The 27196-nt window shown below is 43.1% G+C and overlaps 1 protein-coding gene across 3 annotated transcripts in view; it reads left to right on the top strand.

Annotated features, from left to right (window-relative positions):
- Nucleotides 1–7390: 7390 nt before the first annotated feature.
- DSCAM (DS cell adhesion molecule) overlaps nucleotides 7391–27196 on the top strand; it is a 468801-nt gene continuing 448995 nt past the window's right edge. For all 3 annotated transcript variants that reach the window (XM_063180924.1, XM_063180932.1, XM_063180940.1), the window contains exon 1: nucleotides 7391–7459. In XM_063180924.1, the coding sequence (XP_063036994.1) occupies nucleotides 7417–7459 (43 nt within the window). In that variant the 5' untranslated portion in view covers nucleotides 7391–7416. The remainder of the gene's footprint in view (nucleotides 7460–27196) is intronic.

The following is a 27196-nucleotide window of genomic DNA, read 5'->3' as shown; positions in this document are numbered from 1 at the left end:
TGGAGAACCTACAGCAGCCTGCTCCTGCTGCATTATCCATGATGACAAGTTGGCAAAGGAAACATTTCCTGGGGTTCTCCCTGCTGCAGCCTCCTGGAGGAGCCAACAGGAGCTCGTGGTGCAGGACACGCTTGTGGCCAAACCCTCTGGTGAAATCCAGACCCACAACTCAATGGAAGCAGGGGGAAAGGCAGATGGGAGGGCTGCTGTGGCCCCTCATGACCAAGCACAGTTTATATCCCATTTTTATCCCATTTTTATCCCATTTCACCTCCCCCCTCCCGTGGTAGGCTGTTGCTTGGCAACCCTGCATCCCTGCTCCACCGCTGCTCTGCGGTGCTGCTGCTGCCCTGCAGCCCCTCCTTTGCACCAGGCTTGGGCAGAGCCAGGCTCACACGTGCTCCCAGCAGCCTGCAAGCGCAGATATCATCAGATATCATCTCCTCTTCAGTGCCTGCAGGGAGTCAGGAAGATGAGAATGTGGAGGACACTGCATTGCCCAAGGCATGGAGAACTCTGCTCTTTCTGGTGCCTTCCTTGGGTTGACTCTGGCCAGGGGGGTATTGGCTCCCAACTGCTCAATTCTTGTTTTGTTTATGTGGTTGCTACTCCTGGTGAGCCACTGGCATCCAGAGCAGGTAATAGAAATCAGTGTTTGGCTCAGGACCAGGGATAACCTTCTTCCCACATAATTACAGCCCTTAATGGATTGCACTGTAGCAATTATTAAAGAGAGGTTTGCAGAGCTTTGAAGCCATCATTTTTTTTTAAACTGTGTTGAAATTGTGATATTCCTTCAAATATCCTCTTTTCTTATCACTTCTTCTCAATGAGAAGCAGTTGTGTGTATTTAGACATGCCTGCATCCAAACCCAGAGGAGTTCTAGATCTATTGCTAAAACGCTCTGACTCCTAACCCAAATAATGGAAAATCACATTCAGAAATGAAATAGTCCTCTTGGCTCATCCCTGTCATGCTGCAAGGTTATGACATGTACAGTGTGGCACAGCTGTCCCTGTGATTTCAGTGTCTGTGATTCATCCCATCCTACCTTGGCATTACAATTTTTCGATGCCGATTATTTAATGTCTTGTCTTTGCACACACATCAGACACACAAAGGGGCTCAGTTCGCCTTTATTTGGAGGTTTTCAGTGGATATCTCCAGTGCCATAATGCTTGGGGTGTCATGTTATGATACTTTCTCTTGTGAGAACCAATTAGCACTGGGAGAAGCCTCTCTGCCTTTTCTCAAGCCCATGTTTTCACCCTGGACAGCTGGCTGAAGGGTTCTCAGGGTGGTGAGCTGTGTCCCCACCTTTCTTATTTACCTGTTTTACATGCCACCCTCCTCCCCTACCTTATTTCAGGTGTTAGGAACAAACTTGTCTGTATGAAGATGTGAAAATTAAAAAAAAAAAAATCAAATATATTTCTCCTGGCTTCTCCACTCTGAAAGGAAATATTTTTCTTCTAGCTGACAGTCTTTTAAGCAGTGAGAATCTTACCTTCTCTGTTTGTTTGCAAGGTGCAATGCAAAGAGAAGACTACAGCATAAAAAAAATAATCACTACCCTATGTTTTGATGATGTTGCTTGAAATAGAAAAATCTGTTATTCTCTGAAGAAAACATGAATCATACACGGGCTTGAAAATCCTTCCCACAGACTGGATTTTTCCATGCCTTACTCTAGCATGGATTTCTAAGAAACATCTTTGTCAGCTGCTCTCATCCTTTTCTCTAATAATTTCTGAACCTGCTGTCCAGTCTCAATCCATTTGCTTGCCAAGTTTAAGTAGAACATAATTAATTCATTGCTTTAATATGTGTGTAAGAGTATAAACACTCACCTGGGAAAGAGAGAGAGAGACCAATCCCACTCCAAGCTGTTGAAAAAAAATGGAAAAATTCATAGACATCTGACTTAAGTCTTCAGTCTTCTGACCAAATATCCAGAGGAAATTCCTTTTCCCACTGATCCTGTGCTCACAGAACCACCTAATGGGGAGAGCTTGTTCACATCTTCTAAATGCTACTGGAACCCCAGGAATGAGCTGCACCAGGGAAGAGTAACTTCAGGCAGGGTAAAAAAAATAAATAAAAATCCCCATTTTATGCTTTAAAGCTCAGTGTGTATTAAGCCATTCAGAGTGTTTTGAAAGCTGCTGCTTTAATCCATGAGCATATCAAGAGTGAATGGCTAATTGTGTGTGTACTGTAAGAACAGGTCATGCGAGAGAGCACATTTTTTTTTGCCAGATAACAATATTCCTGCACATTATCAGCTTGGAGCAGTCAATGGCTTCAAATGAAGCAAATTGTAGTTTTTCCCTCGCATTTTTGGGGTGGAATAGATAGGTATCAGCAGCTCAGAAGCTTTCACAAGTAGTTGCATGCAGATGGTTGAGATTTTATTTCTCCATCCTGAGCATTCCCAAGATGCACGGTAACAAACAGAGCTTTTCAACTTTTAACCATCATCTTAATGGTACTTACAGAACCAGAAACTCCTTTTCCATCCTTAAGTGTCTCATGGAACATATTTAATTTTTGCAGCTTGTCCTGATAAAAAAATGGCTGACTGTGAGCTTATAGATATGAGCATTAGGCTTGGTAGCCAGTGAATATCAGAAGGTTTAGCGATTGGTTTTGACAAGCATTCAACATTTATCTGAATCTTTCCAGTATCAAATCGGGCATGAAGTCTTCTGAGGAAAACCTGTTCTCACAAGGCTTTTGATTCTCCTGTTTCCAGAGTGATGGAAGCTACTAAAAAGCTTTCCCACTTCTGCTCCTCTTCCCTTCTTAACCCCTGGTCCTTTTATCCCTCTTTGAGTTTATCTCCCTTTATTATGGGTGCAGTGACAAAGCTTTGGTTTACCTGAAAATTTGGGGAAGAGTGGTTCGAACCTGTCATCTTTAAACAGATATGAATCAGAGAGAAGATGGAGAATATTTCCCAGTTTTTTTCAGAAGATCGGGACTTGAATGTTTTGTTCTTTATTTCAGCCAAATATTCATAAATTCATTGCATATTTTCATTAATAAAGGATAAAAAGTGCTTCTTGAGAGATTCCAGGTTTTGTTTCTTTATTGTTATTATCTCAGAGGGGTATGTGCTTTCTTTTTGTTTTTAAACTTACTGGGACTACAATTCCTTTCTTAGCAGAACTGAAAAATTTCTGAATCTTATTCAAATGAAAATCACGACTTAATGTAGAACTAAGTGAGTTTTCTTAGTTATAGCCCTCTGTGCTTATCTTTACCTAGTCTACAAGATAATAACTCATATTTTCCTTTCAAATTGCTATGCTGCCAGAAAATAGCCAAGAAAACCCCAGTCAGGGAAAGAGGTCAGTAACGAGGAGAGACAGAATGATTTAGAAACTGAGGGATGACTGAGCCAAGGTGTCATCTCTCCCAGAAACTGGGCTGATCATTCTCTTAGATTCTGATTTCAGGCATGTTCATTTTTCATTGTTTCTTTTCCCCAGGTCTTCTGACTGTTGAGAACTTCCTCTCTCACCACGCTTTCCCTTCACTTCCTCTCTACTTCCCTCCCATTCTTTCTTCCTTCAGGTGCTTTTAAAGCCACTTTCAAAGCTGAAATTGCAAATGAGTGTTTTGCATTCTGAATGACAATGAGAGGCTCTGTTTGAATAGCTGAATGCTTCAATGGCAGATATTTGACTGAGTTCCCTAAAGCCCAAAGCCCATGAAACCATCCAAGATCTGAATAGAACCAATTACCAATTACAAGGAGCTGCTGCTCCTTGGAAGATTCTTTTGGTTTTTTTTTTTAAAGTCCCAATCAATGCAGACTTATTGTAGACAGACTATTTTATCTTTTTCTTTGAAGAAACAATTTCCCTGCAAGACTGGTTGTAGGTTATATCTGTCATCCAACAGATACATCATCTTCCAATGTGGGGATGTGAAAACTTGGATCCTTAATTTTCAACTTCATTTTTACGAAGGCTTTCCACGAGGCAGCTCTTGCTTGTGTTGGTCTGCTGTGGTCATTCCTCATGTGTTTGCTCACTTAAGGTGAGGATATGATGCAGGTGCATTGCAGAATTGGGGTGCAGATCTCATCATTTAACCCTTCCCATGGTTTTCAGTGGAGAAATTTCAACTGCAAGCTGATGACTGGGTGGGATGTGGTCACACTGATCATGCTGGTGACGTTTCTGCATGTTCTTCATGCTGGTGGCTTGGGGGAGAGAACTGGACTGTGCATGGCCAGAACTGGTGTTCTGGATGTCCCATTGGAACCAGATGGCTCAAACTCTTTAGGGTTTCGGTGAGGTCCTCATGGAAAATCTTGTGCCTCCTGCAGCACAGTGTGACCTGGAAAGTTGTCTGAGATGCATTCACAGTGATCATCAGCTGATTTGAATCGTTGCTATATCTCTGTTAACTTCAGGAGATCTTCCTCATCGAGCTGTGTGGTAGCTGCAGAAAGCAAGGATGGTCAGCCCAATACAGTCAACCAGTAGGTGGTCTAAACCCAGATTAAGAATTTGAGACTATTTTAAGAAATAAAATAGTAAAATTTTTATAATAAAATAATAAAATTTTGATCCTTACAACTAGATCAATAACTTAAAAAGCTTTTTTTTTTTTTTTTTTTCAGAGAAGATATAGTTATATATGCAGAGTCTAATTGAGATATTTTGCTGGAAAATCGCCGAATTTGTTTTAGGAAGAATTAAGTAATTTCCAGCCACTTAATCTAAGACATTATATTTCAATCAAACAAATAATAACAAAAAAACATAAATGGGGATTCTCCTTCATGACCTTGAGTAGCCTTGATTGCAGCTGAAGCCTGATCATGCTTGATTTTCCAGACTTGAAAAGCAGCATCCTGACTGATGTCACGTACTTTGCGTGGAAGTTATCATATGGTCTTCTTTCTCCACTTTGACAGATTGTTGAATTTTAGTTTCAGCCAAGTCATTCCCTGAGCAGCAGGACCAGTGAACCCTGCTCTCATGCAAAATTGCATCCTGCCTTCCTCCTCCCCTCCTTAAACCCAGCCCAGGACAAGGATTATGCTGCTTACTTGTTTGGATTCTGCTAAAAATGTTAAATATCCTCTGGAAGTTGGTCTCTTTGCCTTTTGGTGCCACTGAAGAGTAAATTAAAGATTTATTCTTTTACTTTGCAGCTGCTGTGGTTGTTTTAAATGAACTGAAATGCACACAAGCTTGTTTGAGACAGTTCTACAGGAAGCAGAAATTTGCCAAGGGCTACCAGAGTTATGTAGATGAGTAAAGGAGGTAGAAATGTATAAGAAGGAGGTTTATTTATACTGTCATTGCAGAATGTCTAGAACATTGTATCTCTTAAGCCCTAAACATGTTTCGGGCTTCAGAAGAGGAAACAAAGCAATTCTGAAAGAGCTGCCGGAACAAATCTGTCATGAACTTCTCCCAAATGCTCTCAAATCTATACTTAAACATTTCTGCTAGTCACCAGCTCTCTCCTAAACAGATTAAAGTTTTGTTATTTTTAACAGAACTCCACTCCCAATAAAAACAAATTTCTCTCTTTTTCTTTCTTTCTTTTTTTTTTTTTTCTTTTTGTCTGCCAAGACATTTGTGCTTCTCTCTTTAATTTTTGTTTTACAGCATCGGATTCTATTTTCCCCCAAAGAGCTTCCTTGGTTGCCCACATATTTTTTCTTAAATGCAGCCATGACTCCCTGCCCAATATTAGTCTCATCTCTCCTGCTTTCCCTCCAAGGCTTCAGTCTCTCCTGGCTGATAGCCCAGCCCAAATGGGATGCAGGGAGCTGAGCTCTCTCCTGATGGCTTTCCCTGTTTGGTTTTGTCAAGAATGAGAAAGAAGGGCCTTATACAACACCTCAGGGGTGTGTTCTGACCTGTCCTCTATGGCTTCAGGAACATCTCCAGCCAGATCTCCTTCCCTGCCCAGTTCTGCTGCTGCTGAGCTTCCTGCAGATGTCCATCCCAGTGTCTTTCTGGGGGACGTCCTTTCCTGGATTTCATTGCAGTGCACAAGGCAGGGTGTTGGCAGCAGGGCAATGTCTGCTGCTATAAAGCATTTTCTTAAAAAAATATCGTCCCCCAAATGTGAAGTCATCCTGTTGGTAACACACTGGGGATTCTGCAGGTTGAGATTCCTTATTGCTTTGTTGTGTTTGCTTTTCATCTTCCAGCTTAAATCCAGAGTTGCCCTAATGCTGTTATGTATTTCACAATATTGATTTTTTTTAGCTGTCTTCATTTAATGTTTTCCCCCCTTTTTTCTTTTTTTTTTCCCTTTTCCTTTTCAGACCTACCTTCACATCACAGATGTGAAGAAAGAATAGGCGCAGAAATTGCTTTTAGTTAGAGAGACTGCAATTTACTCTTTCACTACAGGAGGAAAAAAAACGCCTCACCACAGAAAGAGACGCAGATGAAAGGCCAAATAGTATCTGGACCTGTGTAAGCACTGCAAGATGTGTGTGTGTGTGTGTGTGTATTTTCCTTCAGCGGTGCACAGAATCCCAGTCAATTATTTGATGCACTCGCCTGTCTGGGCTGTGACCTTCTAGAAGGGCCCCCTCCTCCAGTCCCCCCACACGACTTGTCAACACATTAGTCATATACAACTCAGCTGATGCCAAACGGCCGCAGTTCAGCCAACTATTGAGAGGCTGCAAATTCTGCTGCCTTCTTCTATTGGTCTTGGGTTTTTCCACTGTGCGGACCTGGTGCTGCTTTAAGACTGCGGAGGGCTGGGGTTAGCGCTGGTCCCTGCGCCGCGCCGGGAGCCAGGGGAGGTGAGCAGCGGGCTCGGAGCGCTCCGAGCTGCCGAGAGCGAGCCGGGAGGGAGCAGAGAGAGGGAAGAAGCAAGGAAGGAAGGAGGGAAGGAAGGAAGGAAGATGTGCCCGCCTGCCCGCCCGCCTGCCGCCGGGCCGAGGGGAGCCGTGTGAGCAGCAGCAGGAGGAGGAAGAAGAGGAGGAGGAAGAAGAAGAGGAGGAGGAGGCGTGCGAGGAGCCGGCTCGCCGCGGCTCGGTGCCGGCCGCCGCTGCTGCCGCCGGGGATGCTGGTGTGGCCGCGCCGGAGGATTTTGTCACCTGTGGCCCTGCCCCCGCCGCCCTGCGGGCGCCTCCCCGAGCCAAGGACACACCTGGGCCCCGCCGCGCTCCCGCCCCCCGCCCCCGCCGCCGGCCGCCTCTTCCCCCGCCCGAGCGCCGGGCGAGTGTCGGCGGAGCCGCGGGGCTGCAGGCGGGGCTGAGCGCTCGCTGGGCGGACGAGCGGCCCCGCAGGCTCCGAGCAGCCACCAGCCGAGCCAGGCGGCGGCCGGACCCGGTGCGCGCTGCCTGCCAGCTCCGGCCCGGCCGTGGGCGCGGCGGGCGAGGGCGAGCCCGGAGCGGGGAGCGGGGGAGCGGCGGGGGCATGTGGATGTTGGCCGTCGCCTTGCTCCACAGCATCTCGCATGGTGAGCCCCGCCGCGGGCATCCCTTCCCCTTGTCCCTCCATCCTTCCCCCTTCTGCTGGCGGCCGGGAAGGGGAGAGCGGGTCGCGGCGGTGGCTTTTGTGCGGGGAGAGAAGGGCGAGGAGCGAGAGCGCCGTGATCGCTGAAAGTCGCTCACCTCGCAAAGTGACAGCCCGGAACCTCCGTGCCTGCCTCCTTCGGAATGAGACGGTGCTCGCAGAGGCGAGGAGGCAGAGAGGCGCTTTTTCTTTCTTTTCTTTCTCATCTGGAAAAGTACCGAATTTTTGCCAAGTGCCGTAGAAATCCGTCAGAGCACACGGGGATGGTTTGAAGGGCTTTCATCCTAAGCGGTCGCGTTGAGATATTGCTTCCTTTCGCATCTTTTTTTTTTTTTTTTTTTTTTTTTTATCATTCGCCCTCTGCTTTCACCTTACGTTTTTACATATATTTAAGAAGTAGTATTTTAAATTTATTTAACTTTCATAATTTTTCCGTGAAGGTACCTGTTCCGAATTTTTTTTTCCTCACTCATTTATGTAAAAATATGCACGGATAAGCATTACATCATCTGGAAAGGTTGAAGACTTTTAGTCAATTATAAAGTTAGGAAGGGAAATTAGAGTGGGGATAGAATAAGGGTAAACCTGTTATTCTTAAATTATTTTTTTTTCCTTCTGCCAACTCTTTGACTGACAAACATTTATTGCAGTTTCTGTGCGTTTTTAATAGTGGGTTGGGGTATTTTGGAACATTTAGATATATTTGATTGAAAACCATGGCATGTGTAAAAATATGCTTAAATTGCTTAAGTTTTATTAAAAATGCACGTTCGGCATTGCAGTTTTAAGGGCAGAAAACAAATTATTCTGGGGTGCCAGCTATTCTATTGCACTGCCTCCTCCGATCTGAGAACGTAACATTGCCTGAAATGCTTTTCACCCTGCCAGATAAATCAGATTAAACACAAAATTCTCGAAATGGGCAAAGCAGGTAGAGCAGGGAAAAGAATTCCTTGTGTGGAATGAATGAGAGAGGAGCACAGGGCAAAGTGTGAGGATTCCTGAAGGATGGAAATAATTGAACCTCTGGCAGAGGGTGAGGGATGAATGCTGGATGAGGGTGCCTTCACATCTTCTTAAGTAGACACTGGATGAGAAAATGCACTGACAGGCATGGCTGGTCCAGTGTGAAGCGCTGGGGAGGGCAGAAATCAGGAGGTGAATCTTAAATGTGTGGATTTAGAGCGACCTTAAAATCATTTTTTTTTTTGTCTTCTGTGTGCCTCAGAATACGAGAGGATTGAAATCCCCCAAAGTGTAAACTTGGAAATTTTTTTTTTGCATTTCTTTTGGCAGTAAGGAAACTGCAACAAGTTTTAACATTAAGAAATTATCTATTTATTTATTTATTTATTTTTGACAGGCAGCAGCACTGTGCCGTTCTCTGTGTCCTCTCCAGCCAGATACCTTGGAGGGAGAGATTTGCTGTTAATAGGACAGAAAGAATCAGCCTGGAAGTGCGCTCTGACCGGAGCTATTCATTTTAAACTAGATTTGCATAGAAATGAACCCTGCTTCTCTCCAGAAATCATATTTTAAAAGAAAAAAAGGAGCAGATTTTTTTTCCTACTGTACTGATGCTATAAATTCTATGTTCTATCCTAGTTAGTCCTCCCTGCAAGGGGTTTTTTTGAAGAACACAATAATTTTTGCTTTATGAAGTCGAAGTATCGTGAAAATCACTTCCATTTATTCCTTGATCAATGAAGTCAGCAGTAATTTCACTTTCAGTTTCCATGTGTTTTTGGATCACAGTCAAACCTGAATTTGTCTCCCAAAGAGTGAAGAGTGTAATGTGTACATGATAGCTGCATCTGCATGGATTCTGTGCTGCCATACAGCAACATCTGTACATTTGTGATTCCAGGGGGACTAAAATTAAATGGTTTTGTGTACAGGAATATTCCAAGATGCGAGCATTGTGAAAACATGTAGTGGGTGGTTCAACGATTCTTTGCAACTTAAAAAGTCTGTTTGTTTTTGGCATCATACTTGATGTCAAAATGCAGATTTTTAGGGTCTTCTAAAGGGAAATCTTGGAAGAAAATGGCACCTTCCTTCATGTTAAGACTGGATAAGATGGTTTTATTCATTGGTAGCACTTATTAGGACTTATTAGGGCCATTTTATCAGAGTCAAGAGTCGGAGAATAATATTTTTAAAGGACTTCAGATTTTAATGCAGTGTCATATCAGATATGTATCTCTTTGAAGGAAATGACTGCATATATAAATAGATATGTCACGTACACATTTATTTTCATTATTCTATCTATAACTCCATCTGAACTCCATTGTGTGACAGGCAGGGCTCTTTTATGAGTGTATCTGGTGGAGGGGGGGGACTGATTTCTGCTTGGCTTCTGCCATTGCCTTTTCTAACCCCTTATGGAACCACACCATGTTTGCTTAAAATACCAGCACAGGTATAAGTGGTTTTCCAGTGTGTGATTTTAACTTAAAAATGTGTAAGATTGATCGTGTTCGTGTTGGTTTTGATTTGTTTTTTTCCTTTTTTTTTTTTTTTTCTTTTTATTTCTGAGGGGAGAAATAGGTTAAAAATAAACCCATAGGTTTAACTCTGCACTTGTAGTCTTGGGCTTAATTTCTGTTGGAGATAATGGGAACCGTCTGAATAACAATAACAAGGTTGGCCCCCATATTTCCCTACAGTCACTCAGCACAAATACATTTTGTCAAATTAGATATGAGCAGTGTCACTGGGAAGGCTTTATGTTTGTGAAATAATTTCCTTCTGGGGACAATAAAGTACTGACATGCTCTTCCATCCAATTAGTATTTCTGAAGCCTGAAACAAAAACCTCCCCAAATACCTGGTTAAAGTTTATGTATTTTGTGAGGGGTTTAAACTCTGGTTGCTGTGAGTTCTTTAAGAATACAGGTAACTATTAACCATGAATGCACTGCAGCCCTGGAAAGTGCATGGGATGATATAGACATCAGTGGGAGCTCTGCAGCTGAATTCACTACCTTGAAAGCCTGAGTCATGCAGTTCTAATCCTGAGCAAGGCTTTTGAGCTGCCTTTCAGGGTTACTCCACCTGCACCACCTTCCCTGTTACTCTCCCTGAGTATTCCAGAATGAGCAGGAGAAGTAGCCTGGTCATAGTTAATAATGGGGCACTTCACTAATTACAGTTAGAGAAGGCAGGGGAGGCTCTGAGGGGAGAATGGCCTCCTTCAAAATCCTGCCTGATCAAGCTAGTTCAGGTGCTGCTTTCAGAAATGAGGATCTTTCAGTGTTTGCTGTGGCTGTGCTGAACCCATTTCCAGGCTTCTCTCAGGCTGCATTTCTTACATGCCCGTTGCCCACAGATGCTCTGCTGAAATCAATCGAGCATCGGGAGGCACCAATGCAGCACAGATGACACTAAAAATACATTTCCATTAAAATGGTTTCCTGTTTGAATCCTCTCCCTGCCGTACATCTATCAATATGGGTTTTAGCAGCGTTTTGGAAGATGGAGAAGGATCACACTGAGCTGAGAGCACGGGTTAGGCTGGAGGATGAGGAGCCAGAGCCACGGTGGGGCTGAGCCTCCCCCAAGAAAATGGTGATTCTCAGTTCTGGGGATGGAACATCCCAGCAAAAGAGCAGTGGAAACATAGTGAGGTACATGCACAGTTTGTGTGGAATTGTGTATCCAGACCCTCACCTCGGGAAGTTGAATGGATGTGCAGGAAGCATTCAGCTTGGTGCTTGTGTGTGGATGGCACAGCACAGCTCAGGGTGTTTTTAATCCAGTGTTACCCGAGCTATGAATAGCTGTTAATTAATCACCAAATGCCAAGGGGAGAAAAACTCTTATTGCTGGGCAGCCAGAGGCCATGGGGATATCTGTATTTGTTTCTCCTGAGTTCAGGGTGTGCTGCTCCCCCATCTGCTGGGGCTCTCCGGGGGTTTTCCTCCCGTGGTGTGGGCAGTGGCTGTGCTGGAGCTGGAGCCACAGGACACTAGTGGGCAGCAAACCACAGAATCTGTGTCTTCCTCGGCTGTGGCAGCACACAGAGACAGCTCAAAGAGGCATTTTGCCTGTGTTTTTCTTCCAAGGGTCACTAAAAACTGGTGGATGCTGCATCTTCTTCCCGTAGCGCTGGGCAGCAGATCTGTGTGGCAGTGGAGGTGTTTTTGGGAGTGGTTCAAGGAGAAGCTGTTTTCTGCAAGTTGTAAAAACAAACCTCGAAACCACCTTAAACAGGGCTTTATTGCAGCTCTCAGCTCTGCACTGTGATTTCGTACAACCACAGGATTGTTTAGGTTGGAAAAGACCTTTGAGCACCACCGTTCCCCCGGCACTGCCAAGTCCAGCACTGGCCCCTGTCTAACCCCAAGTGCCACATCTGCAGCTCTTCCAAATCCCTCCAGGGATGGGTGACTGTTCCAAGGCTGGAAAACCCTTCCCATCAAGAAATTTTTCCTTATTTCCAATCTAAACCTACCTGGTGCAACTTGAGGCCATTTTCTCTCATCCTTTCCCTTTTTCCATGGTGAAAAGATCCCGACCCCCACCTGGCTTCACTTTTCTCTCATGGAGTTTTGGAGAGTGAGAAGGTCCCTCCTGAGCCTCCTTTTCTCCAGGCTGAGCCCCTTCTCAGCTCCATTCCCTGCCCTGGACATGCTCCAGTCCCTCCAGGGCTCTCTGGAAGTGAGGAGCCCTGAAATGAAAACAGAATTTGGGATGTATTTCAGTGGAATTTCTTCAGTGCTGCTGCATGTGGAAAAGTTTAGAAGTTGATTTTAATTTTGTTTGTTCTTGAGTAAACTTTTGTCACATAATATACCAATAATTTGAATTATTTGGGAAAATCTTATGGATTTTGGTGATTAGCTCATCCAGAAGAAAGTTCCTCCAGCTCATGAGTTGTGCAAGTTTCTGAGCTGGGCTCTATTAACAATTGGAGTGACAAAACCAGCAGAAGGCAACAAAATGAACCATCTTTCTGGGGGTGGGAGGTCAGGGCAATGGATTGAGGAGCAAAATACATAGACATTTTTGTTTTCTTCACAAAGTTTACTCTGATTATAAGGTTTTGTTTTCTTCACAAAGTTTACTCTGATTATAAGGTTAAGATTTGTGTAGGATCAAGGCCTATTTGAACACACCACTCATTTACCCTTTGATTTTATTTGGCACATGCCATTTATCAACCTCTTGGTCTTGCAGTCTTTCAGATTTGCAATAGGAAAAACTAATTCCATCTTCTACTTGAAAAATTGAAGATGGGAGTAAAAAATTTTATTCATCTTTTATTCTAAGAGACATTTTTTGACATTTTTAATGTGTTATTTCTTTTGAGTCATTGAAACTCTAAATATCCTACAACAATCCATTTAACCGACATAGGTCTGCAACATACATCAGAACACTTAATTATTTCAAGGTGAATGTGTAGGTGTCTACAGTTAAATTACTTGTTTCAAGGTATATTTTATTTCATAATCTTATTTAATCATCACTTTCTTTTCACTTAAACTGTTATTAAATCAATTAAATTAAGATCTGAAATTGCAATTCTTCAAAAGAAGTTTTATCTTCTCAGTCTTCACCTCCCTTCCCCTTAAAAACATTTCATCAAACAATTGGTGGTTTTGAAAATAAAATAACAGAAAATGGGAGGTATTCAATAATAAAAGCCTTTAACAGCTCAATATTTTAGAGCACTGAAGAGAACATCTTCAAGAACAAGCCACTGATTCCTCAGGCATTTGTTGGCACTGGGATTTTTTCTTGTCATTGCTTATCTTCTTTGGATGCTGCCATTCACAAAATAAAATAAAATTCTTATTACCTCATAAATATTTTTTCCCCATCAGGGCATTGAGTTACTCATCAGAAAAAGAAAAAGTAGAGTGTGTCAATAAATACCTTTCACAGTGGAGTGGGCAACAAATGCTATGATCTGTTTTGAGGAAGGAAAGCAAGGCAGGTGGATGGACAGACAGGCTGCCAGAGATTAGCAAGTCTTCCCAGCATCCCTATTTAAGCTATTTTTACTCAGAAGGCAGGGAGTAAGACTTAAGAGTGAGCCAGCAATCCTATTTATAGCAAGCCATTTTCAAATGCAAAGGCTCTGGGAAGGAGAGTCACCTCCATCCTAAACACCAGGCTCCCTGGAGCTCCCTCAGCACCGAGGGACGGACCAGCCCTGAGGAGCTGCATCACTGATGTGCTCCTGCTGAAGCTTCCAGAAGGACATTTCCCTCAGAAATGCAGGAGTCTGGGCCATGGGGCAGCCCAAGAGCATGGCTGAAAATAGCTCTGTGCTCCACACCCACGTGGCAGAGACAAGGGCATCACCTGAGGAATTCTCTGCCTGGTGCCTCTTCATGCATTCTCTTGGAGATCCTGCTCGTGTGGCTCTCAGTGTAATTTGTTAGGGATACAGTTCCTTCTGAGATTTTAAAATAAGCATGTATATTTCTACACATTTACATATGTAAATCTGCAGAGCTTATAATTGCTTAAAAAGTATCGTGAATGGGAAATCTGGCGCTTGCTTTGCTGTCCAAGTGTGCTTGATGCTATTTTCTTCCAATTAATTACACTGTAATCCCATGCAGAAAATTTGTGGCTTAAGGTCTATGTTTTCCACTAGACTAAAAATGATTCTCAGTAACTTTCTGCCATCTAAATTGTTGCCGTAACTTTGGGGAGCCCTGCAGTGTTTTAAGAATATCAGAATAATATTCTTGAAATGACCGCGACTCTTTCAACGCAGCCAGAATATAATTATACTGCACTGTAGCTGCAAATAGTTGCCTATCTCCATAATATACTCACAGTGATTCTGCAGATAAGATTGTGGGGTTGCTGTGTCTATATAAATATCTGTTGGTGTGAAATCCTCTCGTGTGGTTTTTTGCAAACGGAGCGGCTCATGCTGAGCCTGCACGCTCGGGGCGTTCGTCTCTCAGCATTGCAGAGTGGCAGCCCTCAGTGGCTCCAGGTTTTGGGTGCCAAAAGGGAATTCAGGAATTTGTGGAAGAGCTTGTTCCCTGCTCTGCTCTTTATCCCCATGATAACGACTTGTTCAGTAAAGTTTTCTAGAGGTTTAGTAGAGTGTGGAGTTCAAATGATGAATGTCAGTCTTTGAAGGGTGGTTTTTGGTTAAGCTGGCTCCTGTTTTAGCTGGGAAGAGTTTTTGGGATGCTGGAATGTGCAGGCTTGGAGGAGCCCATGTTCCACCCACTCATCTCATGGCAGGATTTGAGAGCACCCAAATCTACTTGGTTGCTTTTTCCCCCAGGTCATGGAAAGGTGATGCATAAAGTGCAAGCTCTGGCTTCTGTTGAATTCTCCTGTGCAATTGCTTTTCTATCAGATACCATTGTGTTTTGGGATCTTTTTTGTTTGTTTTTGTTTTGTGATATTACCTTCAGAAGTCTTTGGGGTTTTCTGTGTGAGTTTTATTAGGAATTTTGGCCCTGACTCAGGAAAATACTGTGAGTGCATGGAGTCAGTCGCTTGATAATTATGAGGTGAGCATGTGACAAGCTGTTAGAACACTCCTGGCTTGAGCTAAGGACAGAACAAGTCCTTGACAAAGTCCTTTTTGTTATGAAAAGCAGATTCAGATGTCCCTGGAATGGGATCTTGCTGGAAAAAATGTCATTCAAGCAAAATAGGCTTTAGGTGGACCTCAGCTTAAACTGCAACGTGGTTCACCATCCACACTACACATTGTCCACCTGAAATATTTTCCTCTCATTAAGTGGCTTTTCTGTGGGGCAGTTTAAAAGCCAGTTCACATATTATTTCTAGGCAAATAAACCACAATTTGTGCTGCAACTGCACTTGTGAAGTATAAAGCAAAGTGTTTGCTGTGTCATGATATGAAGGAAGTAATTTGGGAAGCTGTCAGTGAAACAGAAGTTCTCCAGTTATGTTTGCAGACAACCAATCTAGAGAGCTTTTTGCATAGTTAAGTGATTTTCAAATGTCTACAGCAATATTTGCATTATACTTTATGCTTTTAGCTGTATTTATTTAAGGAGCTTTCCTTTGTATCTTTCTTTCTAATTTTGTTGCGTGACCTCAAGGTTTCTCTTCCACAATGACAACCTTTTCCACAACCCTGTTGTGCAGGGGCTCTAGAAACCAGATTTTCATCATTTCAAGCACAGGCAGTGAGGTTCATCCCACTATGGAATCTGGTGATGATTACCATGGTTTTTGTTGTGTCAGCTGTGGCTGAGGCTTTTTGTTCTCAACTTTTTTGTAAGTATTTATCTATAAAATGCAGAATGAATGCTTAGGGGAGAGGGAGGGATGGGGGCACAAAGTGAAAAGGGTGAGTTGGAAGTGCACAGGTATCCAGCCAGTGATGGAAGGTGTGGTGAGAAGAGGGAGGGCATTCACAGGGCATGAATCCCTGGGGGACAGCAGGAGACTCTGAAGGCCACATTTGGGCTGGACAGGTTATGGTGAAGGACCCTGAGGTCTTGCCTTCAGTTTGCAGTGGGGAAGGCAAAGCTGAGCCTGTTCCCCTGTGAGCTGTCGGTGGAGAATGTGACAGAATGTGGCTTTGGGACAACCCAGTGCTCTCTTTTGGCTGCTGGTCTGTGCCAGGGGAAGCTGGTGCTCCCCATGGATCCTGCTGTGTGCCTGGGAGCTCCAAGTCCCCGCTGCCCTTCTCCTTCACTGCCTGCACTCAGATTTTTCCTTCATTCTTATCTACTCCTGTTATTTACTCTCTGCTGTAGGCTTAGTTTGAGGCCTACTATCTGTCTTCTCTCCACATTTTCCCTAGTTTCCCTAGGAAATTCCCTAGAATTTCCCTAAATTCCATAGAAATTTATGTTTATTTCACCTCTTCCCCTGAGGCAAATGGATTTGGGGGAGTGGAGGAGACCAAGACTGGACAGCAACCTTACAAATGTCAGCGTGGCTGTAGGGTAGGAAGGGCAAGTTCCTCATCTGAGTGAAGGAGGAAGGAGCTGAGCTCCTTTATCGGGCAGGAGGGAGATAATTAATCCTCAGGAAAAGAGGCTGAGCTGTCAGGCTTTCAGAGCAGCCCTGGCAGGGGTAATTTGCTGTTCAGCTGGTGGTAGATGTCAGGTTTGGTGCAGTGGAGTCTGCTCAGAGCAGGTGCCTGATCCCCCAGCATCGCTCCTGGGGCCTTTTGGAGTGGGAATCCTGGGGACTCTTGAGGTTGGAATCCTGGACCTTTTGGGCTGGGAATCCTGGGGTATCTTGAGGTTGGAATCCTGGACCTTTTGGGGTGGGAATCATGGGCCTTTTGGGATGGGAATCGTGGGGCCTTTTGGGGTGGGAATCGTGGGCCTTTTGGGGTGGAAATCATGGGCCTTTTGGGGTGGGAATCCTGGGGCCTCATGGGCTGGGAATCCTGGACCTTTTGGGATGGGAATCCTGGACCATTTGGGATGGGAATCCTGGACCATTTGGGATGGGAATCCTGGGGCCTCTTGGGGTGGGAGTCCTGGAAGCACTCCTGGCTAGAGGGGAGCAGGTCCCCAATTCCTCACTGGAGAGCAGCTCTTTGTAACAAACTGGAGAGCTGCTGGCTTAGCAAATCCTGAGGAACATCCAACAGTTGTGGTAGGAAAACAGCCTGGAGTAGGGAATATTTCTTTTTCATTTTTTTTTCAGAGGAAGAAAAAAGGATTAGGCTCTATCTTTTCTATCATAGTCTAGAGTAAAAATCTTGTCCAAAAATCTTCTGCTCTTCACCAGTTTTTGCCCTCATCCATTGTGTTCATGCTCCAGGAACAGTGTGGCTTCAGAGGCATGTGGCTGCATGTGCTCAATCTGTGCTTGCCCCACTGGTGGTGGAGCTGGAAGCCTTTTGGAACATCCCACCACTGGCACACATGAAGGCAAAGCAGGGCAAAAGAAATGCCTGTCTGAAGACACTACAGCTGCAGCAGTTCAGTCCATATTTATTAAGTCCAAAAGTTAGTCCCTGGTGGGTAAAAGCAATTATAGCATTTCTACCACGTCTCAAAATGTGTTTCAACAGAAGAGAAGAACACTGGGCCGTAGTAATTTCAAAAGGACTTAATGAGATTTTTAAAAAAATATTTTCCTAAATAATAGTAGTCTGACAGCTACTGAATTCCAAGAGGTTTTGAGAACTTTTGGTGTCAGTAAATTGCGTTTCTGTCTTGTCTGTGTTCAAGGATCACAGCCTTGTAATGCAGTTGCTCTCATTCCCCACACTGCTTCTGCTGCTCTCAGTCCCTGGCATGGACACTCATTGCGATAATTGGGGTAGGGGTTAAGGTTGGCTGAGCATCTCAGCTCTGCCATTTCCTAAGGCATGTGCAGCTGGCCTGGTGCTCAGGAAATTTTTACACAAAATAAATAGCACGTTTGGAACAGCTTCCAAGTGGAAAATGAAGGCATCATGGCATGGCACAGGGCTGGTGCTCTTGCAGGTTGGGAAGATGTGGGGAGCTGAGCTGGGATTGCAGCAGGGGATGCTCTCACTGGGCTCAGGACCTTCCAGAGGGAGAAGAGAGATTTAGGGGTGATTTTGGAGAGATGGTTGCTGTGTTTCATGGGGCAGTCTCAGGTATTTGTTACCAGCTCTGTGTCTCTCCCCACTTTGCCATGTTGCAGCTTTTGGGAAAAGATGCAAAATCTCCTGAGTTTCTTTTAAGCTGTTGCTTGGAAATCAACAAACAGGAATTTCAACCTAGATGTTTTAAACAAGTAACATATTTTTGACCCCATAACTTTTAAATCTGAATGGAACTACTTTCACTTATTAATTAAATGGCCTCCATGTGTGGTGGTATAGGATCTCCCTCTTTGAGTCAGGATTGTGTGTGCAGCATGGTGGTTTTACCTTCATGTCAGTGAGAAACTGATTTATTGCCTGATAATTGGGCAACTGAACAACCTGGTTTAGTGGAAGGTGCCCATGGCAGGGGGATTGGAGATGGATGATCTTTAAGGTCCCTTCCAACCAAACCATTCCATGTGTTTTTTTAATTAGTTCATCTATCAGTCACTTATTGAAGGTGTGACAATGCTTTAAAGGGACACACAATTCTGTTGCTGGGAGCTTTTCTGGCATCATCACCTGCTTCCTTCTTGAGAGTTTCCAGACTCTGAATATTGATTGCACATAGGAAGGTGCTCAATATGGGCAAACCCTGAGGTAAATCTGCCTTGTGCTGTATCTGGTTACCTTGTTTTATTAATGTACACTCATTCTGAGGAGCTGAAAGGATTATTAGTAATAGCTCTGTAAGAGGGATACAATCAATTTAAATTAGCTCACGCTTGAGCCTGTGTGATCTGGTGCCTTTAAATGTAGGTAAGCTGCTCATCATTCTGCTGCCTTACATAACATTGTAGGAAACTTTTCCCAAGCCCAGTCATGTGGCACATGGGTTAATTGTGAACTAGTGATTGGATTCAATGATCTCAGAGGTCTCTTCTAATCTCAGTGACTTTATGATCTTCTCTGTAAATGTTGCACTTCATAACATTTGGATGTTTTTAATGTCCAGAAGAATTATCCATTTGAAAACCTAAACTCTTATTCAGAGTAATTCAGCTGCTTTATTTTGTGTAAAAAATCAAACAAGAGACATCTCTGGAGATTCTTTTCCCTGTCCAAGTCCTGCTTCTCCCCTTCCTCCTTTCTGTAAATTCTTCCAGGCTTCCTTCTGTCCCTATATCTCACCCCAACAAGTGTCATTGGATTGTGTGGGCAAACAGCAGGGGTGATTTTCCTGGTCTCTCCAGATTTCTGCCTCAAAAAAGTGGTATGATTTTGCCAGCAAAGCCAGACAGCATTACACAGCAAAGCTCCCTTAATATCTCTTGCTTTCCCATTCCTGCCTGCCCCAAGCCAGAGAAACCCAGCTGATTTAGACTAATTATTTCAAATGCAGTTTGTAAAAGGATGCTAATGCTTTGCTGTATCCCTGAAGGTCATCTAAGCGATCCATAGTTAAACATTCATGTGGGAGACTCTGGGGGAAACAGTAAGGGATGATTTTAATGGAAACACAGTGGGCTGAAGTGTGTGCTCGTGCTCGAGCCTTCACAAGGCAAAGCAGGGCAGTGGAGTGCTCCTGTGCTTTTACAGCTCTGAAATCTGAATAAACTGAAGCCTGCAGACCCTGCTTGAACATCTTTCACGCTGGAGAACTGTGTGTGATCCAGGAGTGCTTCAAACTGCTTCTTCAGCACCACAGTCCTCAATCTCTGTTGTGTTTTACTAAGGGGAGAAAAAAAAAATTATCTGTGCACGATCTCTCGTCATTAAAATGTGCTGGGTGCCCAAGGTGTTTCTTCGTCTGTTCCTCTGGCAGCTTTTCCCCTCAAGTGATTATGCTAATTAGTGTTTGATCAGATGATTAAATTATAATTCGATTAATCCTACGTGCTAAATGCTCTGAATGCATTTCCACTGCCTGAGTGCCTTGTGCTTAAGCATTCCTGCTTGCAGCTTGATAGGAGGCTCCTGCCTTTCCTGTGCCTAATGGATTTTCTGTATTAAACCCACTACGGCTCCTTTTAATGCTGGGATGCAGGGGAAAGGGCTTTTTGTTTTCCTCCTCTGCTGCACAGAACCAGAAATAGGTAGGTTCCTCCTAGAGGATCTGAATGTTGCTAGGGATTGCAGAAAAAAAACGAAGGGGAAAAGGTTCCAAGCTTTTTATTTTCTATTAATAAGCCCACCCCATGTCCCATTCATAACTCATAACTTAGCAAGGCAAAAAACTATGGCACAGCTAAATCCTCAATCTGTTTGCATTCTGAGTGGATTTTTCCCAAATAATTCCCTCCTTTTCAAAGCCAAAATGTATGTTGGTCCAGAGACTCTCTTCTTTGCAGAATAAATTTTCTGTCTGTGTGAGAGTGGGGTAGAGAGGAGAGAAGGTTGTTTCTACTCCTACTACCTGCTTTGCCCTCCTTTTTCCCCCAGGTTTATTTTTGCATGCCATCTCTAGGAGGTAATCTCCAGCAAGGGTGTGGAATGAAGAACACACTGAAATTATAACCTTGGTGCTGCTGAGAGATTAATGCTCAGCTGCAGCTTTGCTTCCTTTGTCTTTGGGGTCCTGCATGTTTAGGTCATCTGACTTCGTATGACTCAGTTCTACATACTGGAGAAAAAACGCCAAAAAAGCCCCAATAATAACATTAATTTTTTTTAAACAAGAGGTGCTTTGGCTTTCAATATTTGATATTTACAGGTGTTACATAGCTGAATGTGTTAACTGGCTTCTCTGTTTTTATGGGGGTGGGCACCAGTGTCTTCCTCTGTCAGAGTCTGATAGTAATGAGTGGCTGGAGTTTAGAGGGAGGATGTTAAATTTAAATCCCTTGGTTTGTTTCCATCCTACAGTGCAGAAAACACTACCATGGAACAGCCTCCCTCCCTCTTCCCCTCTCTCCCTCTCCTGAATTTATCTCAGGGGAAGTGTGAAACAGATTGAGCACAGGGTTGCCAAGACCTGTCTAGGGGGATTTTGCTTTTTTGTACCCCAGGTGTGGGAAGGTGGAGCGAGGGAATAGGGATGTAAAGGCTGTTTTCTCTTCCCTCTCCTTCCCTTTGTTTACCTGAAAAGCTGTCAGAGATTCATAGAGCTCCTTTAACATCTTATTTTACTCCTTTCACACTGTCTAGGAAAAAAATTTTACCAGTGAGGTGACTGGCATGACAATCTATTGCCAGCTCTAAACCAATGTGGGGTAAATGAGTCCTCTTTTATTCAAGGCATAGAGGCCAAAAGCACCTTCATTCTGTCAAAGAGCAGTTGTGTGCCAGTGATGGAATACTGAGATCTCGTGATTTAAGAGAATCTATGCCCTGCCAATGCATTCAGCCTCATCCTTTGCCAGAGACCCCATTTAGGGAGTTTTCCCTCACCCTTGGCTCACCAGTTTGTGCTCTTGCCTCAGCTCTGCTCCCTCCAAACAGATTGTGGGCAGATGTTGGCTCTGCCAACATCTGTGCAGATCTAAGAAATTAAAACCTATGGCTGTCTACTGCTATGTGTTTGGGAGGGGGAATTGCCCCTGATCCCACATGGGATGGATGCAAACCCCCTGTTTTATATTGCAGCTGACCCATTCCTGTGAACCCCTCTGCTGTCAGGGTTTGTGGGGTGCAATCCTCCATGAGGAGCTGCAGGCAGTAATACCTTCAAGCTATCCAGATAAATAGATCTGGAAGCAGGCTTGTGTCACCATCCTCATTTTAGAACTGAAAGAATTAGGCTAATCTGAATTAAGGCTCTAATTCTAAATGAAAGTGCTAGCTTAGGATGCTGCTTAGCTCATTCTTTTTAAAAGTTTAATTTCAGATTCATTTCCTGAGTATCCCCATGTGGACAGGTCCTCAGACTCTGCCTGGCCTTGGTAAGCTACTTAAGCTTGTGACCTGGGGATGTTACTGCAAAATACACTAAAGCATGTGTGGGAAGCACATTAAGAATTCCATGGGAGATAATTGTATACCTGCTTTGGTTTTGTTTTTGTATTGTTTATTTTGCATTCTCTGTGTGGTCTTCCAGACAGAAATCAGCTTTGCAAAGGTGATTTTGGAGTAAGGGAGAGATCTCCAAGTGGGGAAGATGGCTGTGCTGAATGAGGCACTCCAAGCTATTCCATTGAAGTCTCTAACTCACCTCCCTGTCTGTGCAGTGGGAACACATCCCCTGCCCACCTGACAAGTGCTCTTTTGGATGGATATAAATATCCTTAGAGCTTTGAGCCTCTGGAAGGAGAGGAGCTCATGGTGAGCAGCACGAAAACCCTTTGGAAAATGCCATTTCTGTGTCACTGCATTGTCCTTGCTCTTTCCCTGGGGAGAACACATTCCAATAGTCCAGCAGCAGAGGTCAGTGCTGATTTGCATTGGAGAGACAAATCCAAGCTCAGGAGGAAGGGGTATAACCTATCCACATGTCCTGTGTCCAAAAAACCCCACCACACTCTCCATTGCCACTGGTGCCACGTGCCTCAGTCGTGTTTTCCCTGTAAAATCTGGTGGCTGTTGATAGATCATCACCATCCAAGTGCACAGCACGATCCATTGCTGTTTTAACCATAAATCTCTTTCTAAATGCTACAGAATCAGAGCTCATCTGTAACTAGCTTGGCTTCCCACCTTCAGGCAGCTACAAACAGATACAGATGAATTTTGAAGAGGATTTTTCTTTGGAGGAGAGAGGAGGGACACATGGTTGACACACAGCTCTGACCTCAGTTAGAATTTCCTGCACAGAAATTTGATGGACTTCTTCCTTTTTAAGGGTGGCATTGAATATTTTCATGTTCTTTTCCCCCTGGGCACCAGCAGGTTTGTCAGAGTGCTGCTGTTCTGCCTGGAACACCTCTTGCCCTTTCTGGGAGGAGGAAAGGGTGTAATCTATCCACATCTCCTGTGTCCAAAAAAAACTCCACCACACTGTCCATAGCCACTGGTGCCGTGTGCCTCAGTCGTGTTTTCCTGTGGATTCTTCATGTAAAATCTCGTGGCTGTTGATAGGATTTCATCATCCAGGTGCACAGCACGAACCATTGCTGTTTGAAGCATAAATCTCTCCCTTAATACTACAAAATTAGAGGTCAATATATCTGTAATTAGCCTGGCTTCCCACCTTCAGGCAGCTGCAAACAGATACAGATGAATTTTGAAGAGGATTTTTCTTTGGAGGAGAGAGGAGGGACACATGGCTGACACACAGCTCTGACCTCAGTTAGAATCTCCTGCACAGGAATTTGATGGACTTCTTCCTTTTTAAGGGTGGCATTGAATATTTTCATGTTCTTTTTCCCCTGGGCACCAGCAGGTTTGTCAGAGTGCTGCTGTTCTTACCTCTTGCCCTTTCTGGGAACAGTCACGCTTCCCTGGCTGGTTTTAATGGGTGGAAACCTTTCCCTGCTCCCTCCCTGACCTTTCTCAGTGTGTTTGGGGTTGGCTGCTTGGCTTGATCACAATTTGAGTGTTCTGTTTTAAAGGGAGCATCAGCTCTGGTTGTTCTTCATGGTCAGGGCTGCACATAATTGCATTTAGTGGAGAAAAGAGAAAGAACAGCTTCACAAGCTGGGGCAGCCCCTTTCCTTCTTAAATCTTTGATTTGGGGGACAGGCTCACCCCAAGGTTATCCCACTCTCCAATCTGCCTGTATCTAGTTGACTCCTAATTTTTCTTTTTTTCCCACAGAAATCAGCACTTACATGTTGGACAGTGAGAAATTTGTCAATAGTCTCCTTGTCTTTTTTTTTTTTTTTCTGGAAAATATGGCTTGTATCAGGCGCAGCTGCAGACTGCCCCCAAACCCTGTAAATAGTTTGGAACAAGGACATGCAGTTAGTTCTGCCCAGTCTCTGAAAATCCCTGTGTCTTGCAGGTGTCTCAGTCCTCTGCTGCTTGCAGTGTCTATTTTCTGTATATCTCAAGAGAAAAGGAAGTACAGGAGGTTATTAGAATGAGGAAATGATCTGTTACCAGGCACTAACCTGGGTATTTTTCACTTAAAGAAACCCAAAACCAGGCAAACAACAACAACAACAACAATAAAGCCCCCCAAAACAACAGCAACAAAAAACCCCAAAACAAAAACAAAACACAAAAAACCAAAAATAAAAGCCAAAAAAAAAAAAAAAAACCAAATAAAACCAACCAACAAAGAAAAAAAAAAAAAAACCAACCAAAAAAAAAAAGCAACAAAAATCCCACAAAAAACCCCAAAATGCAAAAAACCTCCAAAACAAAACAAAAAAATAAAACCCAAAATACCCCTGCAGCTTCCTCTTGGAATCGGGTCCATGAGCAGCTGACTAGGTTTGCCATGAATGACAATTAGTAATGCCTAGAAACAACAACTAAACAGAGCAGAAATAAGATTGTCTGGGGAGAGGGGATAAAAAAAAAAACAATAAAAAAATCACTGGGTAACCCATATGCTTTATTTTCAAAGTGGAATTAGTGCATCCAAACTGGCTACTGTGTGCACTTCAACTCTTCCCATGTGTGGAAGGTTTTCTTGGCTGGAGGGCAGGAAGATTTAATTTTTTGGGTCTTTTTTGCATTTTCCTCTTGCAGCTCTTTTCCTAGTGCAGCTCTAGCTCTCACCTCAGGAGGGAAAAATGCTTCTTCCTGCTGTCCTCCCCTCTCCTGCCCAGGGCTGTCTCTGGTGTCACCTCACAGCACTTGTCAGTCCCAAAAAATTGGTTTGAAAGTGAGGAGAGTAATTTAGTAATTTACCTGTGTTTTAACTTATTTTTCTCCCACTGTTCCCTTTTCTGTCCTTCCTCAGTCACACCAGAAATGTAAATATCCATCCTCAGAGATGACTGAAATTGCGTGAGAAATTTTTCTTTAGCTCTGCCAGAAAGAAGTTTGGATTCATACACCTGGAGAGGATCTTATTCCCTCTTGGAAAAAAATGACTTAATGATAATAAATGTGCTTCTAGAAAATCAATATTCCTTTCAAGTTCTGCCTGTGCTTTCATCAGCTTGGGGTGTGTATGTGGGAGAATGTTTAGAAAGAATATTCACAAAAATGCTTTCTGGCAAAGGAAGAGATCACAGATCAGATCAATGAGATTTCCACAGAAAAGAGAATTGAAGTGATTTAATTTTATCAGCCTGCAATCTTACATTTGGGACCAGTTATGTTTTACTGGTGTCTCTAGCAAATAAACTTCTTTGAGGAAACATCATAGACAAATAATTTTATAAAATCTCAAAACCTGGCATGCAATTTCAAAATGAGCACGTGCACTTGTGTAAAACCATTAACATGCCTGGCTTTTGATTGTGACAGGCTCTAACAAATGGAAAGGTCCTGGCAAAATGGTGTTTAATTAATTGTGCTCTGGCCTGAATGTGCAAATGTTGGAGCACCTGTCTTTTCAGGACTGAGGTTCTCAAGGGACAAGACACATCAACAGTGAGGAATAAGCAAAGAGTGGAAAAGGTGTATCTTGAATTATTTTTCCTTTTTAGAATACCCAGACCATTTTCATCCTCTCATTTATGGGACCCTGTCCAGTTTATTTTACCTGATTAAAAGTGGCCACATTAGCTCTCAAACCCTGCACAATTTCACCTAAACCACAGGAGGAATTGCCCCCTAAAAGATTCTGTTATTCCTGTTTTCTCTGTCCTTGCCTTTCAGGAATAACAGAGCTGTTCTGTTTGTGTTGAGGCTGAGCAGCTGGTGGTGATCTAGTCTAGAATTTTTTGTGTATAAATGATCTTTTGGGATTATTCCAGGATAAGAGTGTTAGAACCACAACTCATGAACTCTCAGTACAGAAATTGAGATTCCTTTCTGGAGGGTGGCTGTGGCAAATATTAACACCTGATGGACACACAAGTGCTTCTAGAAAAAGGTCTCTATAATTTATTTTTCCCCCACTAAGCAGTAACTGCAGTTGGAAATGTTATTCAAGTCCTCCTTATATTTGAATTTTCACTGCTGACCTGTCATAGCTCAAAATTCCTTCTGTCTGAAATGGGCAATTCACAGTTTGTGCCACATCATAAATGGAATTGTGGTGCTCCAGATCCCAGGGAATAAAACTGAGGTAGCATTCCAGCCTCTTGAGTAATATACATACAACCTTCCTAAGTAATATCCATTAATAAAGACACCTCGTGTTATGCACTTACAGAAATTCCTAAATATTCTAGTACATCTAACAAAGATTTGCTTGTTCTTGACTGTAGCTCATTGCTTTTGGATCTGGCTGACAATTACATTTGCCTTTACACAGCTTCCCAATTCATTAATAAATTGATTGGAACATGAAGCACTACATAATACAGGATTAAATAACTACTCACATTTGCTAGCTTGCTCTTTATTCAAAAAGAAAGAAAAAGTCATCATTGAGCCATCCCTTTGGTCAATAAATAAAAATGTTGTTATATTATGTTTTAATATTTTTTAATATTTTTAATTTTTAAAATTTTTTTATTATGTTATATGAACCTTTCCTAGAACTATCAAAAAAAAAAAAAAAAAAGCATGTAAGTGTCTTTGATTTTGTGTTCTTAGACTTTGGTTTAATGTATGTGATGGAAGAAAAATCCCATCACTTTCTAGACTCCTGATATACTTTTAGACATGCTGATTGACAAGTCATAAGTAGTGCTCCCAGCAACATTTTAGTTCTGTGGATTTACAGCTCATTATCACTTATGCTCTCTGGTAAAGATTTAAAACTGCCACATTTTTAGAACCTGAAATAGGAATAAAAAAAAAAAAAAAAAGAAAAATACTAAAATAATTACCTCTGAAATGTGTATTACTGGCATTATCAAATCCTTATTTTAGCAGGAGGATGTATTGGTGTTTTAAAACTCAGCAGCAATTGACATAAAGTTTTAGTGGAAATATTTCTGCCAGGATTTTGAAACTCTGTTTGATCTTAATGGCTCCAGAATGAGGCAGAAGAACAGTTATGTGATTTAGCATTAGCATGGAAGACCTGAGCTCAAATCCCTGCTTTGTTACCCATTTTCAGGTGCAGTAGCAGAAAAATCTACTTTGTTTTCATGGGTTCCTCAAAAAATGAGAATACCCTGTGCTCAGGAACATGATAGGGGCACTCCATGCTGCTAATTCCTACATGGAAGTCCAAAAAGGACAACCAAATTAATTTGCTGTTGAGTGAATCATTGCTAAAGAAAATAGCCTGCAGAAATGCTCATT

The sequence above is a fragment of the Melospiza melodia genome, chromosome 2 (genome assembly GCF_035770615.1).
Source record: "Melospiza melodia melodia isolate bMelMel2 chromosome 2, bMelMel2.pri, whole genome shotgun sequence".
Taxonomy (NCBI): Eukaryota; Metazoa; Chordata; class Aves; order Passeriformes; family Passerellidae; genus Melospiza; species Melospiza melodia.
Note: the sequence above shows the minus strand (reverse complement) of the source record. Positions and strands in the feature narration are given on the sequence as shown.